General features: G+C 60.0%; 2 protein-coding genes across 7 annotated transcripts in view; both read right to left on the bottom strand.

Annotated features, from left to right (window-relative positions):
* Nucleotides 1–83: 83 nt before the first annotated feature.
* Nucleotides 84–2,599, bottom strand: NUDT16L1 (nudix hydrolase 16 like 1). Of its 3 annotated transcripts, none has more exons than XM_043914224.1 (4): nt 2,386–2,599; nt 2,044–2,304; nt 1,109–1,211; nt 84–355 (listed from the first exon to the last, which is right to left on the bottom strand). In XM_043914224.1, exons 1-3 carry the CDS (start codon nt 2,536–2,538, stop codon nt 1,110–1,112), a joined length of 516 nt encoding a protein of 171 aa, XP_043770159.1. In that variant the 5' UTR covers nt 2,539–2,599; the 3' UTR covers nt 84–355; nt 1,109. The 3 variants fall into 3 exon arrangements, with proteins under 3 accessions (XP_043770159.1, XP_043770158.1, XP_043770157.1); XM_043914223.1 differs by having other exon boundaries at nt 1,070–1,331; nt 2,386–2,591; XM_043914222.1 differs by having other exon boundaries at nt 1,109–1,331; nt 2,386–2,587.
* Nucleotides 2,600–9,419: 6,820 nt separating this feature from the next.
* The window catches only part of MGRN1 (mahogunin ring finger 1), a 36,405-nt gene continuing 21,627 nt past the window's right edge, over nt 9,420–24,197 (bottom strand). The window contains exons 8-18 of one of the 4 annotated variants that reach the window (XM_043914218.1): nt 23,179–23,226; nt 21,857–21,925; nt 21,136–21,295; nt 19,312–19,421; nt 17,214–17,279; nt 15,558–15,796; nt 14,915–15,014; nt 14,652–14,697; nt 13,683–13,781; nt 12,246–12,290; nt 9,420–10,893 (exon numbers count right to left, since the gene is read on the bottom strand). In XM_043914218.1, coding sequence (XP_043770153.1) covers nt 12,250–12,290; nt 13,683–13,781; nt 14,652–14,697; nt 14,915–15,014; nt 15,558–15,796; nt 17,214–17,279; nt 19,312–19,421; nt 21,136–21,295; nt 21,857–21,925; nt 23,179–23,226 — 978 coding nt within the window. In that variant the 3' untranslated portion in view covers nt 9,420–10,893; nt 12,246–12,249. The remainder of the gene's footprint in view (nt 10,894–12,245; nt 12,291–13,682; nt 13,782–14,651; nt 14,698–14,914; nt 15,015–15,557; nt 15,797–17,213; nt 17,280–19,311; nt 19,422–21,135; nt 21,296–21,856; nt 21,926–23,178; nt 23,227–24,197) is intronic. The other 3 variants (XM_043914216.1, XM_043914219.1, XM_043914217.1) reach the window with 3 other exon arrangements.

Below are 24,197 nucleotides of genomic sequence, written 5' to 3'. Positions count from 1 at the left end.
CCTGCGGCGGGACCACCAGTGCACAGAGCCCCTCCCGACAAAGCCACCCAGCAAGTGAAGCACGCCCCAGAAAATCAGAGGAACGAGGTTCAGGTGTTTTATTACAGAGCCAGTGCTCCTGCCCACACGTGCCAGCACTGCACCAAGGCTCCAAGGCAGGTGCCCAGGCGGGGGCAGGAACCTGCTGTCCTTACCAGCCAGGCCAGCGCCACAGAACCCGCCAGCTTCACTGAGAAGTCTTTCTGCACCGAGGAGACCGCCAGAGGTGACCCTCCTGGCCCGGGCGGCTCCACTGCTGTACCGCACACTCGGCTGGTGCTGCCAGGCCGACTTCTGGGGGCGCCCGCAGAGGGTGCTGCCAACAGAGGGGGAGGCTCTCAGAGCAGGCTGGAGCAGAGGCACCCAGGCTGGCGGCGGGGGAGGGAGGCCTGTCAGCTTCCACTGAGAAACCACCGGAGCAGGCTCATGGCCCAGCGTCCAGGGCAGGCAGGGCCACAGCAGCCACAGGGAGGGGCCGCACCCTGCCTGGGAAAGGGCCCCGAGCCCCACTCAGGCTCCACCTCAGCCCTCAGTCCCGGGAAGCCCGGAAGGGACACCTCCTGTGTCTGCCCCAGGCCCGCAGCCAGGATTGAAGGACACAGAGCTTCCCTGTCCCTCCAACAGCTTCCTCTACCTGGGCCCCATGGCCCTGCCTGTCCACAGGGACCAAACCCAAGGAGGTACAGCTGCTCTGAAAACTCACAAGTAAAGCTAACAACCAAAATTCACAGTGTCCCCTCCTAGCTTAGGCTGGGACTGGCTGAGGGCAGGATGCGGGAGAGTCAACCCAGGGGTGGCTCCTCAAGAACAGAACTGCCATGAGAACAAACCAACTTCTCCAGGGCAGTGTGTGCACCCACCGGGCTGTCAGACAGCCCCTGGGCGCCCCAGTCCACAATGAGACGTGCAGAGTGCTCCGCAGCATGGGTGTGCCCATGCCGCCCCCAGTAACTGCTCGGGGCACTGGGGAGACAAGGTGCCCACTCCCCCAGTCAGGTGGGACAAACGTGGCACATGCCAGAAGACACGCCCGCAGAACAGCCCACAGGCAGAGAGCTGGGGGGGGCACCTCAGGAGGAAGACGGGAGCAGCTTCTCCAGGGCCTTTTTCTGCTTCTCTGTGGCAGCGGCCAGGGCCTCAGCCAGCTTCTCCTCCGGCATCATGTTGAGCACCTTGAGGGCGAACAGGAGCTGGTACTTGGCTGTGCTGATAAAGGCATTGCTCAGGAAGTTGGGAAAGCCCCCAACTCGGTCTTTCTGGGTGTATAGAGGGACGCGGACAAGTCCCAGTACCTGCGGAGAGGAGACTAGGGTTGGGACCAGGCCCCACGGGGACGGCAGGGCCGTTGCAGGAGGAACTGGTGAGCTGCTAGGCCTGGGGTAGGGCAGCCAGGTCGTCGACAGAATGTAGGCCCTAACGGGTGGGGGGTAGCCAGCCGGCTCTCTCGGGGAAGTGCAGCCCTTCCCTTCCCCCAGCGAGTTTCAAACCGCACCCCGCCCCGCGCCCCCCTCCCTCCCCGCCATGCACGTACCCTGCCCTCCCTGGCTGGAAGCCCCCAGTCCGGACCCCATGCTCCCTCTTCCACCTGATGAATCCCAAATACCCCAAGGGTCACTCCCAGGCCTTCTAGGCAATGAAACCCACCACTAGGAAGAGCCTTCGTGCCCCCACCACGAGAACCCAGACCTCTGTACTCTGCAGTTCACACCCCCCGGAGCAGGCACCGCCCCTTCCCAGCCTCCCACCGATCCCACGCCCCCACTCCCAGGATTGGCAATGGCAGGCAGCAAGGCAGATGGAACACAGCCCCGAGGGCGCCCCGGTCCCCCTCCCACCCTGCCCGACCCCTGGTCCCTCTCTCCTCCCCGAAGCTGAGACAGCGTCACCCTCCCAGCCCGGCCAGGGAACCCTCAGGGGGACGTGTTACCCATCGGTGCCTTCCGCGGGGCCAGAGCCAAACCCCGGGGCGGGGGGCGGGGCCCGGGGCACGGGCGGCGGCCCCACCTCCAGGCCGTGGTCCCGCGAGTGCACCGCGCTGATCTCCACGGCGTGCAACTGCTCCAGCGTCAGCTGCCGCGCGTACAGGTGCGCCACGACGCGGTGCGGGCCCTCGGTCAGGTGCGAGCTCAAGTAGTCTGCCTCCGTGAGGCGCAGGCAGCCCAGGCCCAGGCCCAGCACCCGGTTCAGTCCGTCCTCCAGCGACCAGAAGCGCCGGTCTACGAAGCCACCGGGGAAGCCCAGCAGCCCGTCGAAGCGCATCTGCATCTACAACGGAGCTCCAGGTCACGGGCGCGGATCCGAGCGGCGGCGCCCCGACCCCAGCCGCCCGCACGCCCGCGTCCTCACCAGCACCGAGAAGCGCATGGGGATGCGGCCGAAGAGCTGGCCCGGGTTCGCGGCGTACAGCATGGCGTGGCACGAGTGGCTCCAGCCGGGGCCCAGGCGCATCGCCTCCACCCGACTGATCCGCTTGAGCTCCGGCAACGCCGTCGCCGACATCTTGGCACCAGCGCCCGCGGTCCGGACACCGCCCCTTAAGTGCGTGCGCGGCCCGCCCCCGCCCGGCGCGGCCAATCAGCGGGCAGCCCCGCCCCGGTCCCCGCCCCTCCGCCAATCGCCGGCGCGCGGCGCGGCACAGCCGTAGCGGCGCCCAGGCGCGTCGTTGCGAGGCGCAAGGAGCGTGCGCGGGGGAGCTGCGGCGCGCGCCCCAGCCGCCGCCCAATAGCCGCGCGCCCCGAGCGTGCCCCGCCCACGGCCCGAGATGACCACGGGCCTCCGACGGACCGAAGGCCCCCGACTGGAGCGTGGACTACGGGTATCCGCCTGGGGGCGGCGCCCGCGGAGTCCAGGCTCAGCCTGCCCGCTCGATGAGGGCAGAAGTCCCAAGTAACTTTGCGCCGGGGCTTCCCCTAGCGCCCCCCCCCCCACCCCCCGGCAGCGCAGCCCTGCGGGGTTCCCGCCACCAGCTCCAGGCTTGACCGGCGCCGGCTTCTGGGGGCTCAGCTGAGCCCTGGCACCAGAGGCCGAACCCCGCCCTCAGGCATGCCAGCCCCATCGTTCTGCCACCGGCTGAGCACTGGAATCCAAGGTTGCTGCTGTCGGCCTGCCTCTAGAAGAGCAGGACAGCGGGACCCATAGTCCTAGTCCACTCCCAGGGCTGAACTGGGTGGGAGTGCATGCTGAGGAGCCCTGGGGCTCCCTAAGCCCAGCCTGCTGGGGCAGAAGTGATTGAAATCCCGGGGCAGGAAGCTTCCCAGCCTGGTAGGGGAAGCACACTGACTGAAAACTGTCCACCCTGGCCAGGCACCATAGTTCCTATTTGCATGAGTTGTTTTAGGACAGGAGGTCCTAGTGAGGAACAAACTAATAAGCCACCACCAACTGGAAGAGTTCGGGAAAGGTCATAAAGTGACACATGTCCAACCACCTCAGAATCCGTCTCGCTGGCATCCATCTTGGCTGAACAAGGCGTGCGCCACCAGGAAGGACCCTGAGTCAGAACGATAGGCCAAAGACAACCTGGAAACTAATCCCATCCCCGTAAAAGCCGAGACTGCGAGCCACGAGGCAGAGCAGTCCTCCTGGCTTCCCTGACCCTCCTGCTCTCCGTGGGTGCCCCTTCCCGGTAAAGCCTCTTGCTTTGTCAGCACCTGTCTCCTCAATTCATTTCCGAGTGTTAGACAAGAGCCCACTTTGGGGCCCTGGAAGGGGTCCCCCTTCCTGCAACAAGTAGCGACTCTGGCAGTATTCTTCTTTGCTGTGACTGAAATCCTGACCACTCAGGGTACTCAAGGACCAGCTTGCCCGGCGATGGACCAGACCCAGCGGCCGCAACTGGGACCCTTTTGTCCCTGCTCTCCTCCTGACACGGACAACTGTCCAGAGTGCCCTGATCAGTTAAGGAACAAGAGACTTTACTGACCTCTCTCCCCTTTGCTCTGTCTTTCCTCTCCTTAACCCTTCCTATCCTACCCTTTGTTTCTAGTCCCCAGTCCTGGAAGCAGGAATCTGGTCGAAGGGCCTCAACCTGAGCTGAGGATTGGAGGCTGATCACCTCCTCTTGGCAGAGAACTGGAATTCTGATTCTGTTCTGGTCTGGTTTCTGTTAAGGCCAAGTCCCAGTCCCCCCTTCTCTGGAGGCCCAGGGTAAAGTCCTGTGAGGCCTGGGTATCTGCAGGTGGCAGATGTCTATAAGGCCACCCCTTTTGCCCTTCTCTCCTGACTCCTCCCCGCTCTTCTTTCAACCTGGCTTCCTTTCTTCCTTTTAAAATCTTTGAAGACCTGAGATATTTTCATTTACTCTGTTAGTACTTGGATCTGAAGTTTTGTGTCTCTATAGGAGGTTTTCTTAGAGACTGTAATCTTGTATTTAAGGGAGTGTTTGAGAACTGCCAGATCTATGTGTGTGTTTTATATTCCGTGTTCTGATTTGTGAGGCCCATTTTGCTTTGTGTGGCTACCATTTGTTTTAGACATGCTGCCATTTTGTTAGAACTTGATTTTCTTTCCCTGTGCCTTGAGACCAGGGTTCTCAGAACACTTATCTAGACTATCTCTAACTCCTGAGACTGAGGAAAAATGGGAAGAAGTCTTTTAAAAATTTATATATTCTGTTATTTATAAACTAGTGAATTTTATATTGTAATGTCTAATTCATGACTAAGTTTAGAAAATGAATCTAGATCTTGCCTTTTATCTGTCTGAATATGTGTATATCTTGGTATATCTTTGTTTCTGGCTAAGATTTTTAAGATTAATTTGTAAATGAGCTCTATTTAATTGACTTAAAGAAAAGTAAGCAGCTTACAAATCAGATAATTCTAAATTAAACTAAATGAATTCCAAGTTCAGGTGAACTGGGAAATATCCAGTATTAATACCTGGTAACACAGACACCTATCAGCAAGTATAATACTTCTGCTGTGCCTAAGTTTCACTCAGCTCAGCTGCTCAGTCATGTCCAAACCTTTGCGACCCCATGGACTGCAGCACGCCAGGCTTCCCTGTCCATCACCAACTCCCAGAGCTTGCTCAAACCCACGTCCATCGAGTCCATGATGCCATCCAACTGGCTCATCTTCTGTCATCCCCTTCTCCTCCTGCCTTCAATCTTTCCCAGCATCAGGGTCTTTTCCAATGAGTCAGTTCTTTGCATCAGGTGGCCAAAGTATTGGAGCTTCCTATAGGTTTACTAGAGGTCAAAGACGACTGTATTCTGATAAAAATTTGTCAACAAGAAATGGAGCTCATTGTGGAAAATACTTTAGGGAACCTAAGATGTCTTTTCAGTAGAAGGTATGAAGATACTGAAAAGAGTTATGCATGATCAGGATTTTCTAAAATTGGATCACAATTAGTTGGATAAATGGATTTTGTTAGGAATGACAGAGCTATAGGAAAACTGGTTAGAGCCAACTAGGTCCAATACGACGGAGCCCACTTTCACTAGACCTTGAGCCTTGGTATACACACCCATTGTGACATTATCAGCAAGCTAAATGATACACCCATCAGCATTGACTGAATCTGACCAAATGTTCTAAACCCTTTTGATTGATTTGACAAAACTTCCTAAATCAAATTCTGTTGAAGTTCTTTTGATCTCTAGTTAACTTTGGGGTGCTTCAGAGCACCCCTGAAACATCCTATAGAGAGATATTAAACTAATTGTGTTTATTTGGTTGGTTAAATTACATGGGAATTATCAAATAAGTAATAAATCCTCGCAGGATATTAATATATGGTAAATACTACTAATATAGATATCCTAGACATTACATGGAGTTCCTAACATTCTGACATGTCCTAGCATTCTAATGAGAAGCCTAATGGCTTCACAGAAGTTAACAAAAGGACTGAATGAGCCAGCGAATATGCATTTAACTTTTATGATTTCTATCTGAAAAAATCAAAGGTTTGAATCTGTGTTTTGGGGGAGTAGGGGAAACCTTCCCCTCAAACTAATTATGACAATAATTTGGTAAAATTAGATGTTACAAACAAATAATTATATTTTCTATCTGACTCCTCCAGAGATTGGACACTCTTGGTTTCTAGTAACTTTATCAGATGAATTAGGAAAGTTACCTCACTAACAGGTACAGAAATCTCAAGGAATTTTTTAAGACCTTGAAAAGGGAAGAATTAGCCTAGATTTGTTAGGTGAAATCGATAGTAAGCTTTTGGCATGACTTTCCCAGTCCTGAAAGGTTTTATTTTAAAAGCTCAGTCTGAGACTTTAACAACAAAGCAAAAAGTCTATGCTCAATTGGTCATATAAACCAAGTTAGGCCAAATTTTTGAGAGCATAAGTATTTTGCAAACAAACTAGCCTTAATTTGGTTATATTTGATAAAAATGAGGGTTACTTTAGGGAGAAAAAGATGTTTCGATAAATGTTAAATCCCAGTTTGTTAATAGAGGTCTGTATCTAATAAGACTCATTTCCTGGATAGTTCTTTGCTGTTATGTGATATTAATGTAAAATTTATTTGAATTCCTAAAGAACACCCTAAGTTTGTTTCTGAAGCTTATCTCAGTAATGTCTTTGGATAAAGATCATATGCCTCATGAGCTGCAACCAGGACTGAAGAAGGGCCTAGTTTAAGGGACTGTCTCCAACCTGGATGGAAGGACCTTTTTATCAGGTACTTTTAACTAGCTCATGCACAGGGAAATTGACTCAGACTAATTCCCACTTCCAAAGACCCCTACAGTGCACTGGTCTATAGAGAGGACAGCTGATCTGATCTCACCTTAAAACGACGCTCAAACAGAGGAGAAACTGCACTACCTAGGACGAGAAGGTGACATCAGAGATAAGACAGCTTGCCCAAGATGCTGGACCTGACTAGTATGATCATTTAAAATGTTTTCTTGACTTCTTAGACCTTTGCATATAAATCAAATGCTTTTCTATCATAGGCCTGACCCTATGCTAGTTTTAGAAACAATCCAGTTGTTGGGTTTGTGGCCAATTACCTGTGTCTAGTTCTGGGTTACCCTGGTGAATTTCTCTACTCCAAGGTGCTAACTGGTTGACCCTGAGAAAACTTAAAGAAAAGAAAAACTATAGTCAGATCCAGGTCACTATTGACAATTACTAGATGGGATCCCCTCATCTGGCCAATTAATAATGCCTGCTCTGACCCTGGCCATAAGTTTATGTTGCTCAACATAAATGTTGAGTTTATTGTTGCTCAATCAGAGCAACAAGCAAAGTTTCATCAAAGGAAAAAAATCTCCCACAATTATGGGATGGATAACACCAGGCTGTGGTAATTTAGGCATCCGTCTTGGCTGAACGACGTGTGCGCCACCAGGAAGGACTCTGAATAAGAACCATCGGCCAAAGACAACGTGGAAACTAATCCCATCACCGTAAAACTGGAGACTGTGAGCCCCAAGGCAGAGCAGTCCTCCTGGCTTCCCTCACCCTCCCGCTCTCCGCCCAGGCGCCCCTTCCCAGTAACATCTCTTGCTTTGTCAGCACGAGTGTCTCCCCGGCCAATTCATTTCCGCGTGTTACACAAGAGCCCACTTTTGGGCCCTGGAAGGGGTACCCCTTCCTGCAACAAGCCCAGCACACCAAGTACCCTCCAAGTCAGACACCACAATGCCAAGTACTGTTGAGGAAACAAGGTCTCCCCCATTCAACAAGGGGGGACCTGAGGCTCCAATGAAGGGGGTTTGTCTGAGGGCACCCAGCAGTCAGTGAGAGCCAGGATCCCCCCCACTAGACTCCCACTGTCTCCCACCCAGCATCCACAACAGAAGCCTGCAGAAGGGGGCCCAAGTTGCTGACCTGGTGTCAGTACTGGAGGAGGTCGTCGCTAGGGCTCAGCAGCATCAGTGGGGCTCCCCTGGAGCTTGTGGGGTCACGCACTCCGCCAGCTGGCCCCAGCTTCATTTCTCTCCCGCGGTGAACACTGATTTGCACCGCAGCCTGCACTCGGGAGAGCTGTGCGGTGAGGGCAAGCCGGGAGCACAGCGAAGGCTGCCCTGGGCGGGACTGAGCAGGAGAGGGCCAGAGGGCAGGCGAGGGTTGGCAGGACCCACCAGAAACTCACTTGCATTGGGTCCACAGTGGGCTTCCGTCGGGAGATGTCGGGGGTGGGGACCCGACAGAGAGGCTTCGGGAGACAGCGAGGGACAGGGAGGCCTGGCGCATTGCAGTCCATGGGGTCACAGAGCCAGGCGTGACTTGAGCGACTGAACAGCAACAGAGAGGCTCTCCTCCACCGAGGCCCTCTGCCGGGGTCAGGGCCCGGATGGGGCAGCTTACTGGGTTTGAAGGGAGAGCTCATCATGAGGAGGGGCCCATTCAGAGAGGACGCTGCCTCCAAGTCTGCACACAGATTAACAAAGGAGGTGGGATCGTCCGGGGTCAGTGTAGCCCATGCAGGAACCCACGTGACACCGAGCATCCTCCCACGCTGGGATCATACCCAACCAGGCACGACCGAGGGTGGCAGCCTTGCCTGGAGCAGGGACAGGCTGCCAGGGTCAGAGGGCCCAGGGGAGCCAGGACCAGGCTGGCGGCGGTGGTGCCAGCGGGGGGTATGCTGCGGCCCAGCCTTCCCCTACTGGGAGGCTCGCCGAGACCAGGCAGGGGGTTCCGGCTGGGTGCCAGCAGTCTGGCAGCCAAACCTGCCCCTCTCCCCACAGGACGCTGGAGAAACCCTCTCCCTTGCTGAGAAGCCTCTGGTCGCTCCAAGACTGAAACTGCACCCCACACCCCCAACTCTGACGCTTTGGCCACTCAAAGCAGACAGGCCAAGCCCACTCTCCGGGCCCATGTCCCTGCTGGGCTGATTGCCGGGGGGCAGCCTTCAGGGCTCAGCTTGAATGTCTCCTCGGTGAAGCCCTCCCCAGCCACGGGTTAAACCTGCTCCATCTCATGACCTGCCACCTCGCTTCCTAACGGTCCCCAGACATGGGAAAGACTTGGATGACTCGTGCGGCATCTCACTGACAGAAGACAGGTTCCGGGGGCCTTGCCCGTTTCGCCCTCTGCTGGCAGAGCAGGCACTGGTTCACGGCAGGGGGATGAACTGGCGACGGGTACACTGACGCCATCGAACACCTCGGGGCCCAGGACTCCGCCAGCCGCTCAGGAGGCAGGGCTGAGGTCTGAGGGTCCCTCCCCGCTTTGCTCCAGGCCCACATTCAGCACAGTGATGGCCAGAAGAGGAACAGCAGCTGTCCTCATGGCCTCCTGGAAGCTGGAGGTCACTGGCATCTTAGACATGAGGGAACCGGGGCTGCAGCCACGAGCGGGCTCCCACGGCACCGCGGGGGCGGCAGCTGCCGGCCGCCACCCAGCCTCCCAGGAGGGGACCCGAGCACGGCGGGGCCGGGCACGGAGGGAGCAGGCGGGCCACTGCTGCGTGGTTTTATTACTATAAATATACAGTAAAAACGGACAAAAACTAGCCAATCAGAGTACGTCAAGTGACAGCACGTGTGAGTCCAAGACAGGCCAGTCTGCACCCTGTCCTGCAGAATCACGGACACCAACACAGATGGTGCGAGGTTGGGGTGCTGACCGCGAGAGGAGTGGGCAGCGGGACACAGCCTCCCCGCCTGTGTGCAGGTGTGCGTGTGTGTGCATCGCCGCGTGTGCGCCCAGGAGCACACGGTGGCTGAGAGGGGAGGGCACGCAGGGAGCCAAGGGGCTGGGGCAGGCTGCCCCAGCCGTGGCCTCTGCTCACAGGCTGGACCGGAGAGAAAAGGGGGCGTCCACCCCGAGGGCCCCGGGCGGGGCTGCCGGCTGCCCCAGGACCGTGCTCCCTGGGGCAGCTCTGAAGGGAGCCGGGCCCTCTCTTGCTGGCTGAGAGTCAGCTCCTGGGTGCTGAGACCCACCCGCCAGGCTCAAGGCCCTGCATGGGCAGCTGGTCCGGGGCACCAAGGCCAAGCGCCCCCTTGGCCTTTCCGCTGCCCAGAAAACGTATCTTTAAAAGATGAGGTCACCTCAGATGGGACCCACAACCCCCAGGCAGGTCCCACCACAGGAGCCCCAAACAAGAAATCAAAGAGGGACGGTGAGTCAGGTCTACATGGCAGAGAGAGCAGAGAAGCCCAGAGGCCTGTCACGCCCCCCCGGGGCCCCTGGCACATGCAGCCCCCACCTGGAGGGCCCAGTAAGGTGGGCGAAGCTGCCTCTGAGAAGGCGCCAGGCTCAGAGAAGGGCCCGGACAGAACCACTGCCAGTGGCTGGGCCCATGGCGGGTCTGGCTGCCCGGCCGGCCGAGCTGAGGGAGGTGCCCACGGGGCCAGTGGGGAGGGGGAGGCCACACGCACGGTGGCGGAACAGGCACTGTTTCCTTCATTGGCTGAGACTCGGACCCCGCTTCCTTCCCTCCCAGAGTCCTGCGGCGTTTCCTGTCGTGGCTGTGCTTGGTCTGCCACCGAATTCTCCCCTGTGCCGCGTTCACTGGCGCTGACGGGCCCCTCAAGGGCTTGGGGCCTGTGGAGGCCCATCCAGGCTTCTTGTGGGCGACCAGCCCCCCAGGGTGTGTGAGGGGTGCCCCGGAGCTCGGCGCCCGGAGCAGAAAGCCGCCGTCCTTCATTGTGCACCATCGGCAAACACGTCGACCACAGAAAAGGGGGGTTGGTGGAGGCGACAGTCACACGGCCCCTGGGAGCTGGGAACCACACCGCCGTGCAGATTGGAGGAGCCAGGGTCGCGCCAGGGTCTCAGCGGAGCTGGGGGCTCCGTGCTGCCAGGCGGGCCCGACTCTCAGAGTGGGGTCAGCTCAGCGGCCCTGGGGTCGGGGCTGGGGCCGCCAAGCGGGGGCCGGGGGTGCCCAGTGGCGTGGAGGCTGCGGGGCGTCTCCATGGAGGTGGACCATCCTGCGGGGCGAGAGGGTGAGGGTCAGCGGGCGGCCCACAGGTTCTGGGCTCCCGCAGCCACCCAGAGTGTCCGCGGCGGGGCACACGGCGGGCCCGGCAACCTCGGCCAGCCAAGGGGTACCTGCCGCTGGACCCTGCCCACGCCGGCACTGAGCTTCCTGCTTCTGCCAGGCCACCATCCCGTCACCACTGGGTTTGGCCAGAACTCAGCCCCTGCCTCCAGCAGTGGGGCACACGAAGAGGGCCCCGGGAGGCACCCCCAGGGTGCTGTGAGCTCCCCCTGTGCTCAGGCCACCTGGGGCGCCCTGGGAGGCACCCCCAGGGTGCTGTGAGCCCCGCCACGTGCTCAGACCACCTGGGGTGCTGGTGCCTGGGGGTCAGCACACCTCGCAGGCCCCTGGCGGCTTCAGGGGCAAACCCAGCTGCCCCCAGGGCCAGCGACAGACCCTCGGGGACCCGGCGAGGGGACTGTCTTCTTAGGAGCCGTGGCTGCACATGAGAAGCCAGCTCTGCCATGCAGCCCAGAGGACAAACACGGTTCTCTGCAGCCGAGTCTGACCCGTTTCCCGCTTCTGGAAGTTTTACCCAAATGGCAACACTATCTCCCAAGGATGAGGCTGGGGCCAATGTCATATAAATGCCAGGTCCTATTTCAGTCGAGGCTAACTGCTGTCACAAAAAGCGACCAGCAAAGGTGAAGAGAGGTCTTTGGGAGGAATGTCGTCAGAGGCGGACCCCGCAGTCTGGGGCAGCAGGGCTGACCGGGAGGGGCGCCAAGTCCTCCAAGGCCGACAACCTGGGGTGTGACCCCACCACACTCATCTAGAAACCCTGGGCCACCAAAGGCGCCAGGTTCTCTCTCTCCAGACTTCCCAGCGGGCTGATGTCACCTGGAAGAGGGGCAGGGGTCCCCCAGTGTGTCCCCCTTTGGGGGTGCTCTCGGAATGGCTTTCAGTAAAACGTCCGTTTGGGCTGTCCGGGGAGAGGGAGGTGGGGAGACCGCTCACAGGCTGACCCCAGACCACGCTGGTGTTCTAGGAGAGTCCAGAGGTGAGGGCAGGGACAGGCCAGTTGTCAGCAACAGCGGGGTCCTGGCCAGCGCTGAGTCACTGATCCTGGGACCCTCGAGGCTACAAGAGCCTGACTGGGCTGCCAGGTCCAGAGGGAAAGTCCTCCGGTTCCAAAGGCTGGTAGGACCCTCCCCCCGCAGGACCACCTCTCTGGAGCACCCCTGCTGTGGCCTTCGGAAGCCTCTGGATTCAGAATCCAGGGCCCCAGAGAAGACATGGATGTGGAAGCAGCCTGGAAGACAGGAAGGAGCCCCCCGCCCCACGTGCGAAGGCATCACGTACCGGCTTACTCCTCTAAACCAGCGGAGCAGGAGCCGGGCCCCAGGGCTGCCAGAGGAGGAGAGAGACGGAAGCTCAGTTAGCAGGGTGCTCGCAGGGGCCACACGCTCCAGGCAGAGGCGCCGGTGGGGTAGGAGGTGCAGGCGTGGGGGTGGGGTGTGATAGGAACAAATGCCACACACGTGTGAAGAGAGGTGCGAAGTGCCTTTCCTGAGAGCGTGCCCAGGCCTGGTGCTAAGGCAGAGGATGCCAGACTGGGGAAAGACGCAGGCAGCCGGCAGGGACGAAGGGCTGGGCGCAGCGGGGCCCAGGAAGGGCCTCCAGCCTGCAGGGCTGCTAGGGTGCCGGGTGTCGCGGGTCTCTCCGTTTTACGGATTTGCCCGCCCCTCCCTTTGTTCCATCTGGCAGGTTACACTAAGATCCACTAAACCACGCTCCCTCCACCCAGAGGACGCCATGCAGTTGCTGAAAAGAAGGCACCTCCCACGTGTGGGGGCTCATATTCCTAAAGCCACACAGCGCCATGGGAGACGCTCAGGGTCTCTGCTGAGGGAAGCAGCCCACGGGACAGGCAGCGGCATGGGAGCGGGCGGTCACAGAGGCAGTGGGTCCCCAAGGGCCCCGGCCCGTCCCTAGGAGCAGGCAGCCAAGCTGGGGGGCAGCAGGAGCAGGACAGACCAGTGTGGGCCCTGCTCTGCTCTGGCGTCGAGAACCAAGCCCACCCTGCCATCCAGCCGGTGGCCTCTGCCACTCTCCCCACCCCGCAGCTGGCCCAGGAGGTCTGAGACACGCTGGGAGTCCTGACCGCCAGAGGTCCCGGGCCCACTATGGGCCTGGCCAGCCCAGCAGACGCCTGGAAGCTCTGTGGGCCACTCTAGGGGGCAGAAGCGGGGGGCGGCCCTGCACTGGCTAAGTGTGCTTGGGATGTCCCCCAGCGGGACCCAGGGGCCAGGGTGAGAGGTTGTCGGCAGGATCAGGATTCGCTCAAGGCTCCCGGAAGCAGAGTCTCTCCTGACCCCTCCTCCCCACCCTGCCCGACCAGGTTTTCATCCTGGTGAAACACCAGGTCTTCGGGAGTCACTCTAACAGAGCTTCGCGCACGGGTTCCTCTGGGGGCCCTGTGTGTGTCAGTGAGCCACCTGCTGCCCTGCTTCTTCACACCAGGACCCCGACCTCCAGGACCCCGACCTCCAGGCCCCCTCTGTCTGCACAGGCTGCCGCTCGGCCGGAAGCCCCAGGACAAGAGGCCTTCTACACCGAAGCCTGTCTCAGCTCCCCTGATGCCCAAGGTGTGGCTCCAGGCGGTGCAGCTCCAGGGGCAGGTGGGGGCAGAGAGGAAGGCCTTCCCCGCCCCCAGGAAGGAGCGAGGATGCTCGCTCATCTTGACTCCAGAACCTCAGGTGTGGCGCCCCCGCCTGGCCTCGGGCGCAGCGCCCTTACCTGGCAGGTAGACGTCTGCAGGTGCGCCGGGCTGGCTGCGGCCACAGGGCTCGGGGCTGCCGTCCTGCAGGACGTTCTCGATGGACGGCACGCGGCTCCCTGCAGGGGACGGGGCAGGTTGGGGGGCCTGCAGGCAGCAGGTGGCCCAGCCATCCCCCGGAGCCCAGACCCGACTCCAACTCCCCCCTGCTCTCCCGGGACCCAGAAGCAGATCCTCTATTATGCTTTCTTTCTTTTTCCTTTTCTCCTGCCCACCCCCCACACAGCATGGAGCTCTGTTTTGTTTTTATTAGAAAAACATCCCATGCCCACATTGAAAAGACCGTCTGCTATCTTCCAGGACGGGCAGGGGGGCGCACAGCTCCAGGCGCACAGCGGGGCGTTTACGCGGGGGGCTGGATCCTCCTCCTTACGCGTCAGACCTCAGCTGGGACCTGCCCTGTGCTTGCGGGGCCCTCAGAGGCGCCTGGATCCCAAAACAGGGCCCTGGAGGCCCCTGGTCCCAGCGTGGTGTGCAGGCAGGAAGGAGCTGCCGCCACTGGGGGGTGAAGCTGAGGCCTGAGGGGCAGAGGGGCCTGCCTAAGCGGTGGGCAGGAAGCGACAGCACTGGACTCCCACGGGGACATGGGGGACACACAGGGGAGGGGCTGGCTGAGCTGTGCACACCCCCCCGGCCATCAGCCACACCAGGCCCGAGTCCCAGAGGCCCTGGGGGGGCCCCGCCCCGGTGGGACAGGCAGAGCCCCAGGCCAAGAGTGTGGGGCACCCACCACGGCAGAACTGTCCAGGCAGAAGAGAAAAAACAGCTGCTGCCACTAAAGGACAGGCAGGGAGGGAAACTGGGGCGGCTGAGGGCTGTCCTCCGGGAGACCGTGCAGGACCCATGGTGTGTGGTCGGCCAGCACGGCTCTGAGAACCCTCAGAGGAGCAGGCAGGGAGCACGGCAGGGCTCAGGCCGGGAGCACTCACCCTGCTTCACCGACGAAGTCTCATCCACCGTCTCCGTCATGAAGCTCTAAGACACAGAGAGGAGATGTTCGTGGACCCTGGTGCTGACAGCCGGGCCCCGGATACAGGGGCCCACACGGCCTTCACCCACCAGTGCCCACCCCACAGACGAAACTGAGGCCGGGGAAGGTCACGGCAGTCACGGTCGCTGAGTGAGGGAACAGCGGGGGCTGGGAGGCCAACAGGTGGGCAGCAGGGACAGATGGACAAGGCGGGGGCCTCACCTCAGGGGAGCTGCTGAGCGCCAGCCCCACCCCACCGGGAGGGGGCAGAGCCTCTGAGTCGTCCTCCTCGTGGATGGGGGACGACGGGGACCGGAGGGTGCTGGGGACAGAGGACAGGTGGGTGAGCTCAACCAAGCCAGCCCCGGGGGGCTGCCGACACCCAGGGGGCCAGCACCGGTGCACCAGGCCTGGGGTGTGCGTCGCAGGAGGCCCCCCAGGGCCCATACACGCCCGTCTACAGAGGGGAAGGGAACCGCGACGGCAGAGGCCGCAGGGAGCGCTGGGTGGCAACAGGACAGGCCCAGGGGCCTCCGCTATCCTTGGAGCCACTCTGTGACATGCAGAAGGCGCTGGGGCCGTGGGAGTTCTACAGAACCTGTGCCTCCTTCATACTTCTCTAGAAAACCAGCGAGTGTCTGAGAAAAACTGCGCCCAGCAGGGCTGGTCACCAGCATCTCCAAGGGTGGCCTGGAGGACCCATGACTGACCCGTGGCTGGACCCTGGGCACGTGGCCCCCATCGGCGATGACGACCCTGTGCTTGCTTAGTGGGCCGGGCCAACTCGTGGGGGCCGGGCGGGGTGGGGAGGTGAAGCTGGCAGGCCCGCACGCCTGCTGCAGGGGGCTGCCGGTGCCGGGCTCACCTGTCCGGGGACTTGCTCCGGGGTTTGCCCTTCTGCAGGCTGCTTTCCACCCTCCGATCGATCCCGGCAAGTGGGCAGCTGGCCTGTGACAAGCCGTCCGAGACGCCCGAGTAGGTGATCTCCTCATAGAGGGGAGCCGTGGGGACGGCCGGGGGGCCAGCCGGGGGCACCGCCCGAAGGCCATTGAGTGCCTCGAGCAAGGAGATGGGCTCATAGCCGGGCGGGATGCTGTCGGCACTCTGCGGAGGGAGGCGGGGGTGAGGGGCCAGCCGGCCAGGCGCCCGCCCACTGCCCATGGAGCCCCTGAGACGGTCTGCTCCCCAGAGCCTGCTCTCTGACCATCCCCCGTCCACTCCACCTTCCAGGGTCTTGGCCCCCGCCCTCGGGGAGGCACCCCTGCCCAGGGAGGCCTCGGCCATCAGCCGCGGCCCTGGACGTCCCAAGTGTCCAAGTGACGCCCAGGATGGAGGCAGAGAAGACGTCCAGAAGGCCGCCCGCCCCGGCCCCGGCCTCGGCCAGCCCCTGCCTGGCTTTCTGCTCCTGCCCGGTGGGCGCAGAGAGTGGGGGGAGGGGGCGCGGTTAGTAAGAGGAAGGGCCGGAGCAGGAGGGCAGCGAAGCTGTGGGAGAAGCCGCTGGGAGCGTGCGGTCCAGGCCACGAGGACCCGCCCGACACAGCGGTCGGGCCCGGAGACCCTCCGGGGCTGCACAAGTGCTGCTGGGCCGACACAGGCTCCCGGGAGTCTAATAAAGCCCAAGACGGGTACTGCCCGTGCTGGGAGGATCCAACCAATGGGCTAAGTTCAGGGCTAGAGGCGAAGGGAGCAGGAGGCCAGGCGCCGGGGATGTTAGTTGGGCTGCCGGGGCCGCGGGTGGGATGGCCGTCTGCCGTCAGCTTGTGAGCAAGGTGAAGGGCAACGCGCTCTGCTCGAAGCCCTGCCTGCCCTGCTGACCTGCGGGAGGTGACGGGTGACCCTGGGGGCTGGGCGGGCAGAGGAGCCGGCTGGGGCTTCCTGACCTCAGCAGGCGCCTCTGGGCCACCTGGGACCATGGCGCCTGCATCTGCTCCCAGGCCGCCTGCAGGTTCAAGTTATTACACTGATCTCCCTCGCCCCTCGGAATAGGGAGAAGAAAAGGAAATCTCTGTGTCTAAGCTGACCCTTGGGTAACCCGACTCTCTGCCTTTTACCAAGGCGGGGGGGTCCAGGCAAAGGCCTGGGCCGGTGGCTACTCACTAGCTAGCCCCCGCCTGCCCCCGCCCCGAGATGCAGGGAAAACGAGACAAATACGAGTGTCAGCCCGCAGAGCGGGGGTGCAGGGTGAGCAAGCGTGAGGGGCATTCACAACAAGAGCGGCAGCCTTAGTTCCACCTCTGACGTCATTCCACTGCCAGCAAGAAAAAAAAGGGAAACAGGGCATTCGGGAGGAAGCAGAGCTGGCGAGAGGGGTGCCCGGGGCTTCGTGCCGACAGACCTTGTGTTCTGCTTGTTCCACAAAACTCCCTTCCTGGGCGGGCACGCCGGGACTGGGGAGAGTGGGTCTGACAGGTTAAAGGAACTGGACACATTGGCCTGGGATGAAAGTGCTTCCCCGTTCCTGTCACTGTGCAGTCATCAGGGCACGGGGCAGAGACGAAGCCACGGGGCCAGACACACTTACTGTTTCCCTTTTAGGTTTCTTGCTGGCCAGTGAGGCGGGGTGCGACTTTGATTTTTTAAAGGGACACTGTCAAGATAAAAATCATAGGTTTAACCGCTGCCACCCCCCGTGCGGCACCGAGCGGGCTGGACGGGGTCTCCCTGGCCTGCAGGCCTCCAGGCAGGCCGGGCACCAGCGCCTTGCAAACTCCACCAGCCTCTGGGCCACGGAGATCTGGCCGAGCACAGGTTCTACCTCGGGACCTGGGTAGGCTGGGCCTGCGTGTGCTCTTGGCACTGGAGGAGCTGGTCCCTTCGCCAGCGGCCACTTCTGGTCTGGGTCCCCCCACCCTGCTTCGAGCAACAGGTCCTGGCAGGGGCGGGCATGACAGTGGCCACGCACTCCCCACGAGGGGGCCCAGCTGGGCACAGAGAAGGGGCCTGCAGGCCCCAACACAGCCAGGTCGACTCACTGCCAAGCCTGACTCCTAAAGATGGAGTTCAAGCCCCCGATCGCTCCCACTCGGTGCTGATCTGAAGACTCACTGCAGAAAATGGCTCACGTGGGCTCTGGTGCTTCATGGAAACTGCTCGTGCAGGGAAGGTGGTGGAGAACGAGGGCCACTTACATGGGATCATAACCTCCAAAGAGGGTGGTGCTGGCCCTTGAGAGCGTGTGAGGTTAACCAACCAGGCTGCCCTGCACTGTGGGAGGCGCCTCGGCCCTCCAGACAAGAGGGACAAATACAGGAGGGTCCCACCTGACCCTCGGACACCAGGGCAGAAACCGGGAGCAGCTGCAGTTGAGAACCCACTGCCCAAGCCCACCCTCCGTGGAGCAGCCAGACTCCTTCCTCGGGGTGGGAACCTCAGCACCGTTCTCTCCACCAGAAACACGGGCCGTGCTGGAGAAAATGCTGACTGCTCTGAAATCAAGTCCACCGTTAAACGGCCGAGTGCCTGGTTTCAGAGCTGGAAGCCCTGGTGGTCATGGGCCTCGCAGAATAAACAATGTGGCTGTCCCGGGAGAAGTGGGGAGACAGGCACCCCCCAAGGGGCATCCTTGCCCCTCATTCAGGGGCACACAGCACCTTCAGATATTGAAAGAGAAGCCAGAAAGCTGAGTCTCCGGAAGGATTCTCAGACTTACACACTGGCCCGGTTCTCAAACACTGGGGCAGAACCAGTCACACCTGGGGCCCGGGGCTGGCATCGTCTGTGGGGACGTCAAGCCGCGCGGCACTGGCTCGTACCCTTTCACAGCGTCAGCAGGGCCTCTGAGAATCACGGGATCCAAACAACTCAATCGAAAGCCAAGAAAACAGGCTCACAGGCTAACAACGCCCGAAGCCAGAGCCGGGCGTGCCCCATGTCCGTTCTTCCTTCTGCCCCTCTGCCCCCCTTGGCGACCCCCGGACCACTGCCCCATCTGTGGGTCTCTCCATGTCCCTTCTGCTCCTCTGCCTGCCCTTCTCTCAGCACCTCCCTGTCCACCTCCATCCTCACCCGCCTATGTCTCCCTCCCGTCTCTCTCGAGGTCCCTGAAGCCTGATCTGCCTCCCCTCATCCGCTGCAGCAAGGTCTGATCCCCGGTTCCTCAGGAGCAGGTGCGGGGGACGGCTGTGGGTGCCCTCCCGTGTGCCTGGGCAGGGGCTGGGAGAGCAGGGGGCAGGCGAGGATCGCCACTGCCACGCTTAGGAGGGGAATTCCCTTCCTAAGAGCACACAATGCCCCTGGCTGTCTGGTGTGGTGGAGAAGAGGTGACCGACACCACGACTCAGACTCAGCCAAAGGTCACCTGCGTCTCAGAACCTCACCATTGGCAGAAGCAACCTCCTCGTGGCAGCCGGCTCTCACGGGGCCTGGGCCGACCCCCCCACTCAGCCTCACCGCTGCCCCCGGGACCAGGCAGGTGAGCCAGGGGCCCTGAGAGCTGGCAGGGCACGGCCCTAAGGGCAGAGCCTGGGTAACCCCCTGCTGACCCACCAGCCCCACCGGGAGCACTCGCTGTCCGAACGTGAGGGCGGGGCCTTTCAGTGGGCGGGGCTTCTTCCAGGCCCCACCCCGCCCTCTCCAGCCCCGCCCTCTCCAGCCCCGACACAGAAGGAAGCAGCACTCACAGAATGCTCGTCGTGGTCCATGCTCTGGGCCAAAACGGGGCTGAAGGAGATGGGGGACAGGGCCCCCGGCTTCTTGCGCACCGCCCGGATCTGCAGAAGAGCCCGGAACGCTGCGGGGGACGGATGGGTTCAGGTGGTGGGAGCGGCACCCTGAGACCCTGCTGAGTTTCGAGACCCTGAGGACCACCCACCCCGCAGTGATCCGAGGAGAGGCCCGGGTTGAGGTTAAAGGAGGAGGAAAAAAAAAAAAGATGGGAAAGAATATAAGTAGATTCCTCCCGGTAGAAAGCCAGAGGCTCAAGGGAAACATGCCAGCTTCTTGGAATCGAATAGTAAAAATGACTTCCTAAAGACCATGATTCTCAGACATGAGAAATTTCAGTCAGTCCAATACAGCCAATGAAACAGATGACCACCATTCTATTTTAGTTTTCAGGTGGATGAAGAATTTGTTTTGTGAAAAGTACCGTAGTCATGAAATAATACTTGTTATCAAAAATGAAACAAATGATTTAATCACAACAAAGGCCTTCAAAATACCCTGCCTTGGTCTCCACTGACTGTATATACAAACAACGAATGCCTTTAAGCTGGAACGCAGTTCACTAAAAACAAAAGTAAATCCAATTGGGAAACAAAGTAAAATGACATGTTATTACTACGGACTTACTGAATTTGAGTTAGGTTTTTGAATATGCTAAACGCTTTCATAGGGCAAAGAGCACTTAGTTACAAAGATCAATTTGCATTATTTAAAAAAAAACCAAAAAACCCTAGACTTTATTTTTTTTACCAGGCCTCGTGGCACCAGCTTGAGGGACCTTGGTCTCCACCAGGGATTAAACCTGGGTCACAGCAGGGAAAGCCTGCAGCTCTAATCACTACACCACCAGGGGACTCCCTGAGCTTTGCTATTTGTAAATCACACTTTCTTTTTCTCTGCCAGGGTTTCCCAAGGCCATGAATATTGATTAACTGCTCTGAAGCGTGATTTTAACGTAGCTATAAACAACCCAACAGAAGAGCTTTACGGTGAACAGTCACTGACCAAAGAACTAAACGCAACAACAAAGACATATTTTTATGACCCGAATTTCAAATCTACTGATGCACTGCTTCTGAAAGCAGCAATACACCTGACAGCCGTCTATGATGGAAAAAAAAAAGCCATCCTTTATTTATTCAGAGAAAAATGTCCTGCAGTGGCCACAGGAGGGCGCCCTCGCTGCCCACACCCAGCACCCACTGGGACCGAGCCAGGACCCTGGAGCCACCAGCAGGACCCACGCCCCGAAGACGTTCATTCTCTGCCGGAGAATGGATGTTTCACTCAGAATTAGCCCTGACGTGACAACTTTTTCCAGATGCTCCAGGAAACGAAATTTAACTCCGTGATCATTTACACTCAGCACACTTTCCACTTTCTTGTCATGTCTTATCAGACTCATTTGAAAAGACCCTGACGCTGGGAAAGATTGGAGGAGAAAGGAGAAGCGGACGACAGAGGATAAGATGGTTGGATGGCATCACCAACTCAATGGACATGAGTTTGAATAAGCTCCAGGACTTGGTGATGGACAGGGAGGCCTGGCGTGCTGCGGTCCATGGGGACGCAGAGTTGGACACGACTGAGCGACTGAACTGGACTGAACTGCTCCCAGTCTGTCCCACGCACTCCCTGAAGAGAAGCTCTGCGTCGCTGATGGCGTCCATGCACTCCCTGCTCACATCCGCCGCCAACCCCTCCTGGACCCGGCCCGACCTCCCGGAGGTGCCGCCGTGGCCGCGGGGGGCCCTGCCTGCACGCCCCGCCGCCCCACTCACGCAGCCGGCAGATGGGGCAGTTGCTGGCCTGGTAGCGCAGCGTGTCGGCGCAGGAGTTGCAGAGGCAGAGGTGGCGGCAGGGCAGGATGAGCGTGTCCCGCAGGTCGGACAGGCACACCACGCACTCGCTGCTGTTGTCGCTGTTCTCCTCTTCCGAGGGCTGCGGGACATGGGCGCCCAGGTCGCTGGCTCCCGAGGCCAGAGGCCAGGGGCTGGGGGCCTTCCCCCGGGGGCTGAGGAAGGTCACCGAGGGGCAGGGCGCCCCCCATCCACCCCCCAGATTGAGAGGACTCGGGGCTCCTGTTCCCCACAATTGAGGGGCGCTGTGCCCCCACCCCCGGGCTCTGTGGGCCGCCAGGCTCCCCTCACGGGTGTCGCACTGCAAGCTGAGCTGCTGCTGTGAGCGGGGAAAGGCCAGGGACGCCTGGGCGAGGTCTGGGGGCAGAAGCGGGCCCGGCGTCCCAGGCTGCCCTGACAGCCAGAGCCCAGTGATGGGAAGAAGGCAGCACATTTGCTGGAAAAAGGACAAAACGTCCCACACACTCTGCTAACTCAAGAATGAAGGAAAAGCGATGGAGCCTGGGGTCCTGGGGCCTCCAGGGGAAGGCACAGCAGGGCCCTGGCCAGGATGGTAGCCCCAGGCAGGTCACCACCCCCAAAGAGCCAGGGGAGCGCGGGGGGCATGCCGGCCTGGCCCACCCGCGGGGCCGTGAGCACGCACCTTGGTCTCCTGGTTGTTCTTGTTCTCGATGCCATAGATCTCCTGCAGCAAGTAGCTAACCCGGTCCACCTGCAGGGCAGAGCAGCCTCTGGGCACCCGCGCCACCAAGGGCTCCTCTGCACCCCCCAGCCCGACACCCCCTCCCAGGGGCCGGGCTCAGTTCCTGGGGGCAGGCGTGGGCGTCTACTCTGTCCAACCGCCCATGCCCAGGGAGCAGGCACTGCTGGAGATGGGAGGGCGAAGTGCCCAGAGGAAGCATGGACACGGCTCGGCCAGGTCCCGCCCGGCCCGGAGGGCGTGAAGCCAAGCTCTACTGGGCCCGGTGACCGCACCTTCTGCTCACCTTATCAGGCCCAACCCCACAGGAGAACGACTCCGGACCCTCCCGTCAACCCCCTGCCCCCCACCACACTGACCAGAGTCAGACCTCGAGCTGACTACGTTTCAAAGTGGTCCGAGTTGCTGCATTGCCCAGCACTCACGGACCACAAAGACCCTCCTGAGAGCCATGGTGTGCCGGTCAGCTCTCCTGTAACCCACGCCTAGACCACCACGGGGTCTCCTGCCCTCTGGACACCTCCAGGCATTGGCCCTGCCAGGGTTCTCTCGAGCCCTCTCTTAAAAAACCGACCACTGCCAGCCCCGGGCTGTGGCTAACATGCCGGAGCAGCGGCATCCAAGGGCAACCTGATCATCACGGCTCTGGAGAAAGACCCCACCGGGCCCCGGTTAAACCAGCCTCCAGGCTCGGCTCAGGGGGCCCTGGCCTCTAAGTCCTCACAGAGCGCACCGAAGCGGGAGGCCACCATGGGTAGCTCTTCCTGGGGCTGGAACAGGGGGCTACTGACTCCAAAGAAAGGCTGCACTGGTCTACAGCTCCTATGGATGCCAAGGGATTCCATCCTTCCCTTAAATGTGGATCAGGTCGATTCAAGCCTTTATTCAACACGGACGTCATTTCAGGAAGTGGTAAGGAGAGAGGAGGGAGACTGCAGTGTTTCTTAATTTCTTCCTTCCTTCCCTCCCTCCCCTCTCTCCTTCTGTCCATTCACACATTCAGCTAACGTTTACGCAACGCTAAGTTCAAGCCGGACAAGACTCAGGACTACAGTGGTCAACACAGGTACCCGGTGGGTATGCAGTACACGCAGACAAACCCGGTGACCCTGACCTGACTTCTGAAGCCCAGGGCCCACTGCAGTGGCGTCAGCAGCTAATTCCGCAGCAGCCATGGTGGCCTCGCAGAATAACCCAGAGACCAGAGGGTCACGTGTGTGCACGTGTCTCAAAAGGGCTCCCGGTGTTCCCTCTGATGGACTTACGATTTGCTTCTGCTTTAAAGGTTTCACGGAGAAGCTGCCGTCCATGTGCTGAGGGGGAGAAAGACCCAGACGTTAACTCAGCCGTGCTCAGGCCCACCCGCGGTCAACCAACATCCCCGGCTGAAAAAAGGACAGACCCCATGAAGACTCGAGAGTCAGGCCAGGGATTCTCAAAGCAGCCCTCTGACCTCGCTTCGAAACTACCCAGAGAATCTTCTAAATATACCGCCACCTGGGTTCCACCCTGATCTACAAAACCCAACTCTCCCTGGGTAGATGGTGCTCAAGTAGGCTCAAGTTCACCACCATCAGCCTAGTCCCGATGATGGACAGGTGCCTCCCTAGAGCAAGCAGCAGCACTTGGACAGCAAGAACTAAGACAGGCGGCTCCAGCCCTCAGAAAACCTGGTCTAATCGCGAAGATGGCACGAGGACATCACGTGCCCGCGTCCGCAAGGAAGCCCGAAGCTCAGAACTGTGAGGACAGCAGGATGGGTGGGATCGGGGGAGGCACACTGCTCCAAGCCCACAGTTAATCAATCACAGAACCTGATTAGAGCTCCTGCTCCCCAAACACCCCTTCTGAGTCCCCCGAGATTGGCACCGGCCTTTTCTGTAAGCCTGGTAGGTTCTGAGCGAAGTTCCTAGTATACTGCACCCCAAAAATGAGGCCGTTTCTCACGGGGCTCTAAACGCACAGCACAGAACCGAACGTCTGCCAGCGACGGCCCATCAGCGGCCAAAGCACATCTATGGGTAAACAGTCACCATCCCCTCCAACCAGGCCGGCCTGGGAGTGCAGCCGGGGGGCCCAGAGAGGGAGAGGGCCGCCCCTGCCCCCCACCAGAGGGGCCTCAGGCTGGCTGGCTGACCCCCAGGGGCACCAGAAAAGGCCCGGATCACAGGAAGGAGATGGGCTCGCACGGGAGGCTCTCAGGGCTGGACACACGGGCTGAGGGAGCTGGGTCCCGCACAGGTCTGAGCCGGTGTCCTCGTGGGGCCCCTCCTCAGCCACCTGG

This window comes from Cervus elaphus, chromosome 10 (genome assembly GCF_910594005.1).
Source record: "Cervus elaphus chromosome 10, mCerEla1.1, whole genome shotgun sequence".
Taxonomy (NCBI): domain Eukaryota; kingdom Metazoa; phylum Chordata; class Mammalia; order Artiodactyla; family Cervidae; genus Cervus; species Cervus elaphus.
Note: the sequence above shows the minus strand (reverse complement) of the source record. Positions and strands in the feature narration are given on the sequence as shown.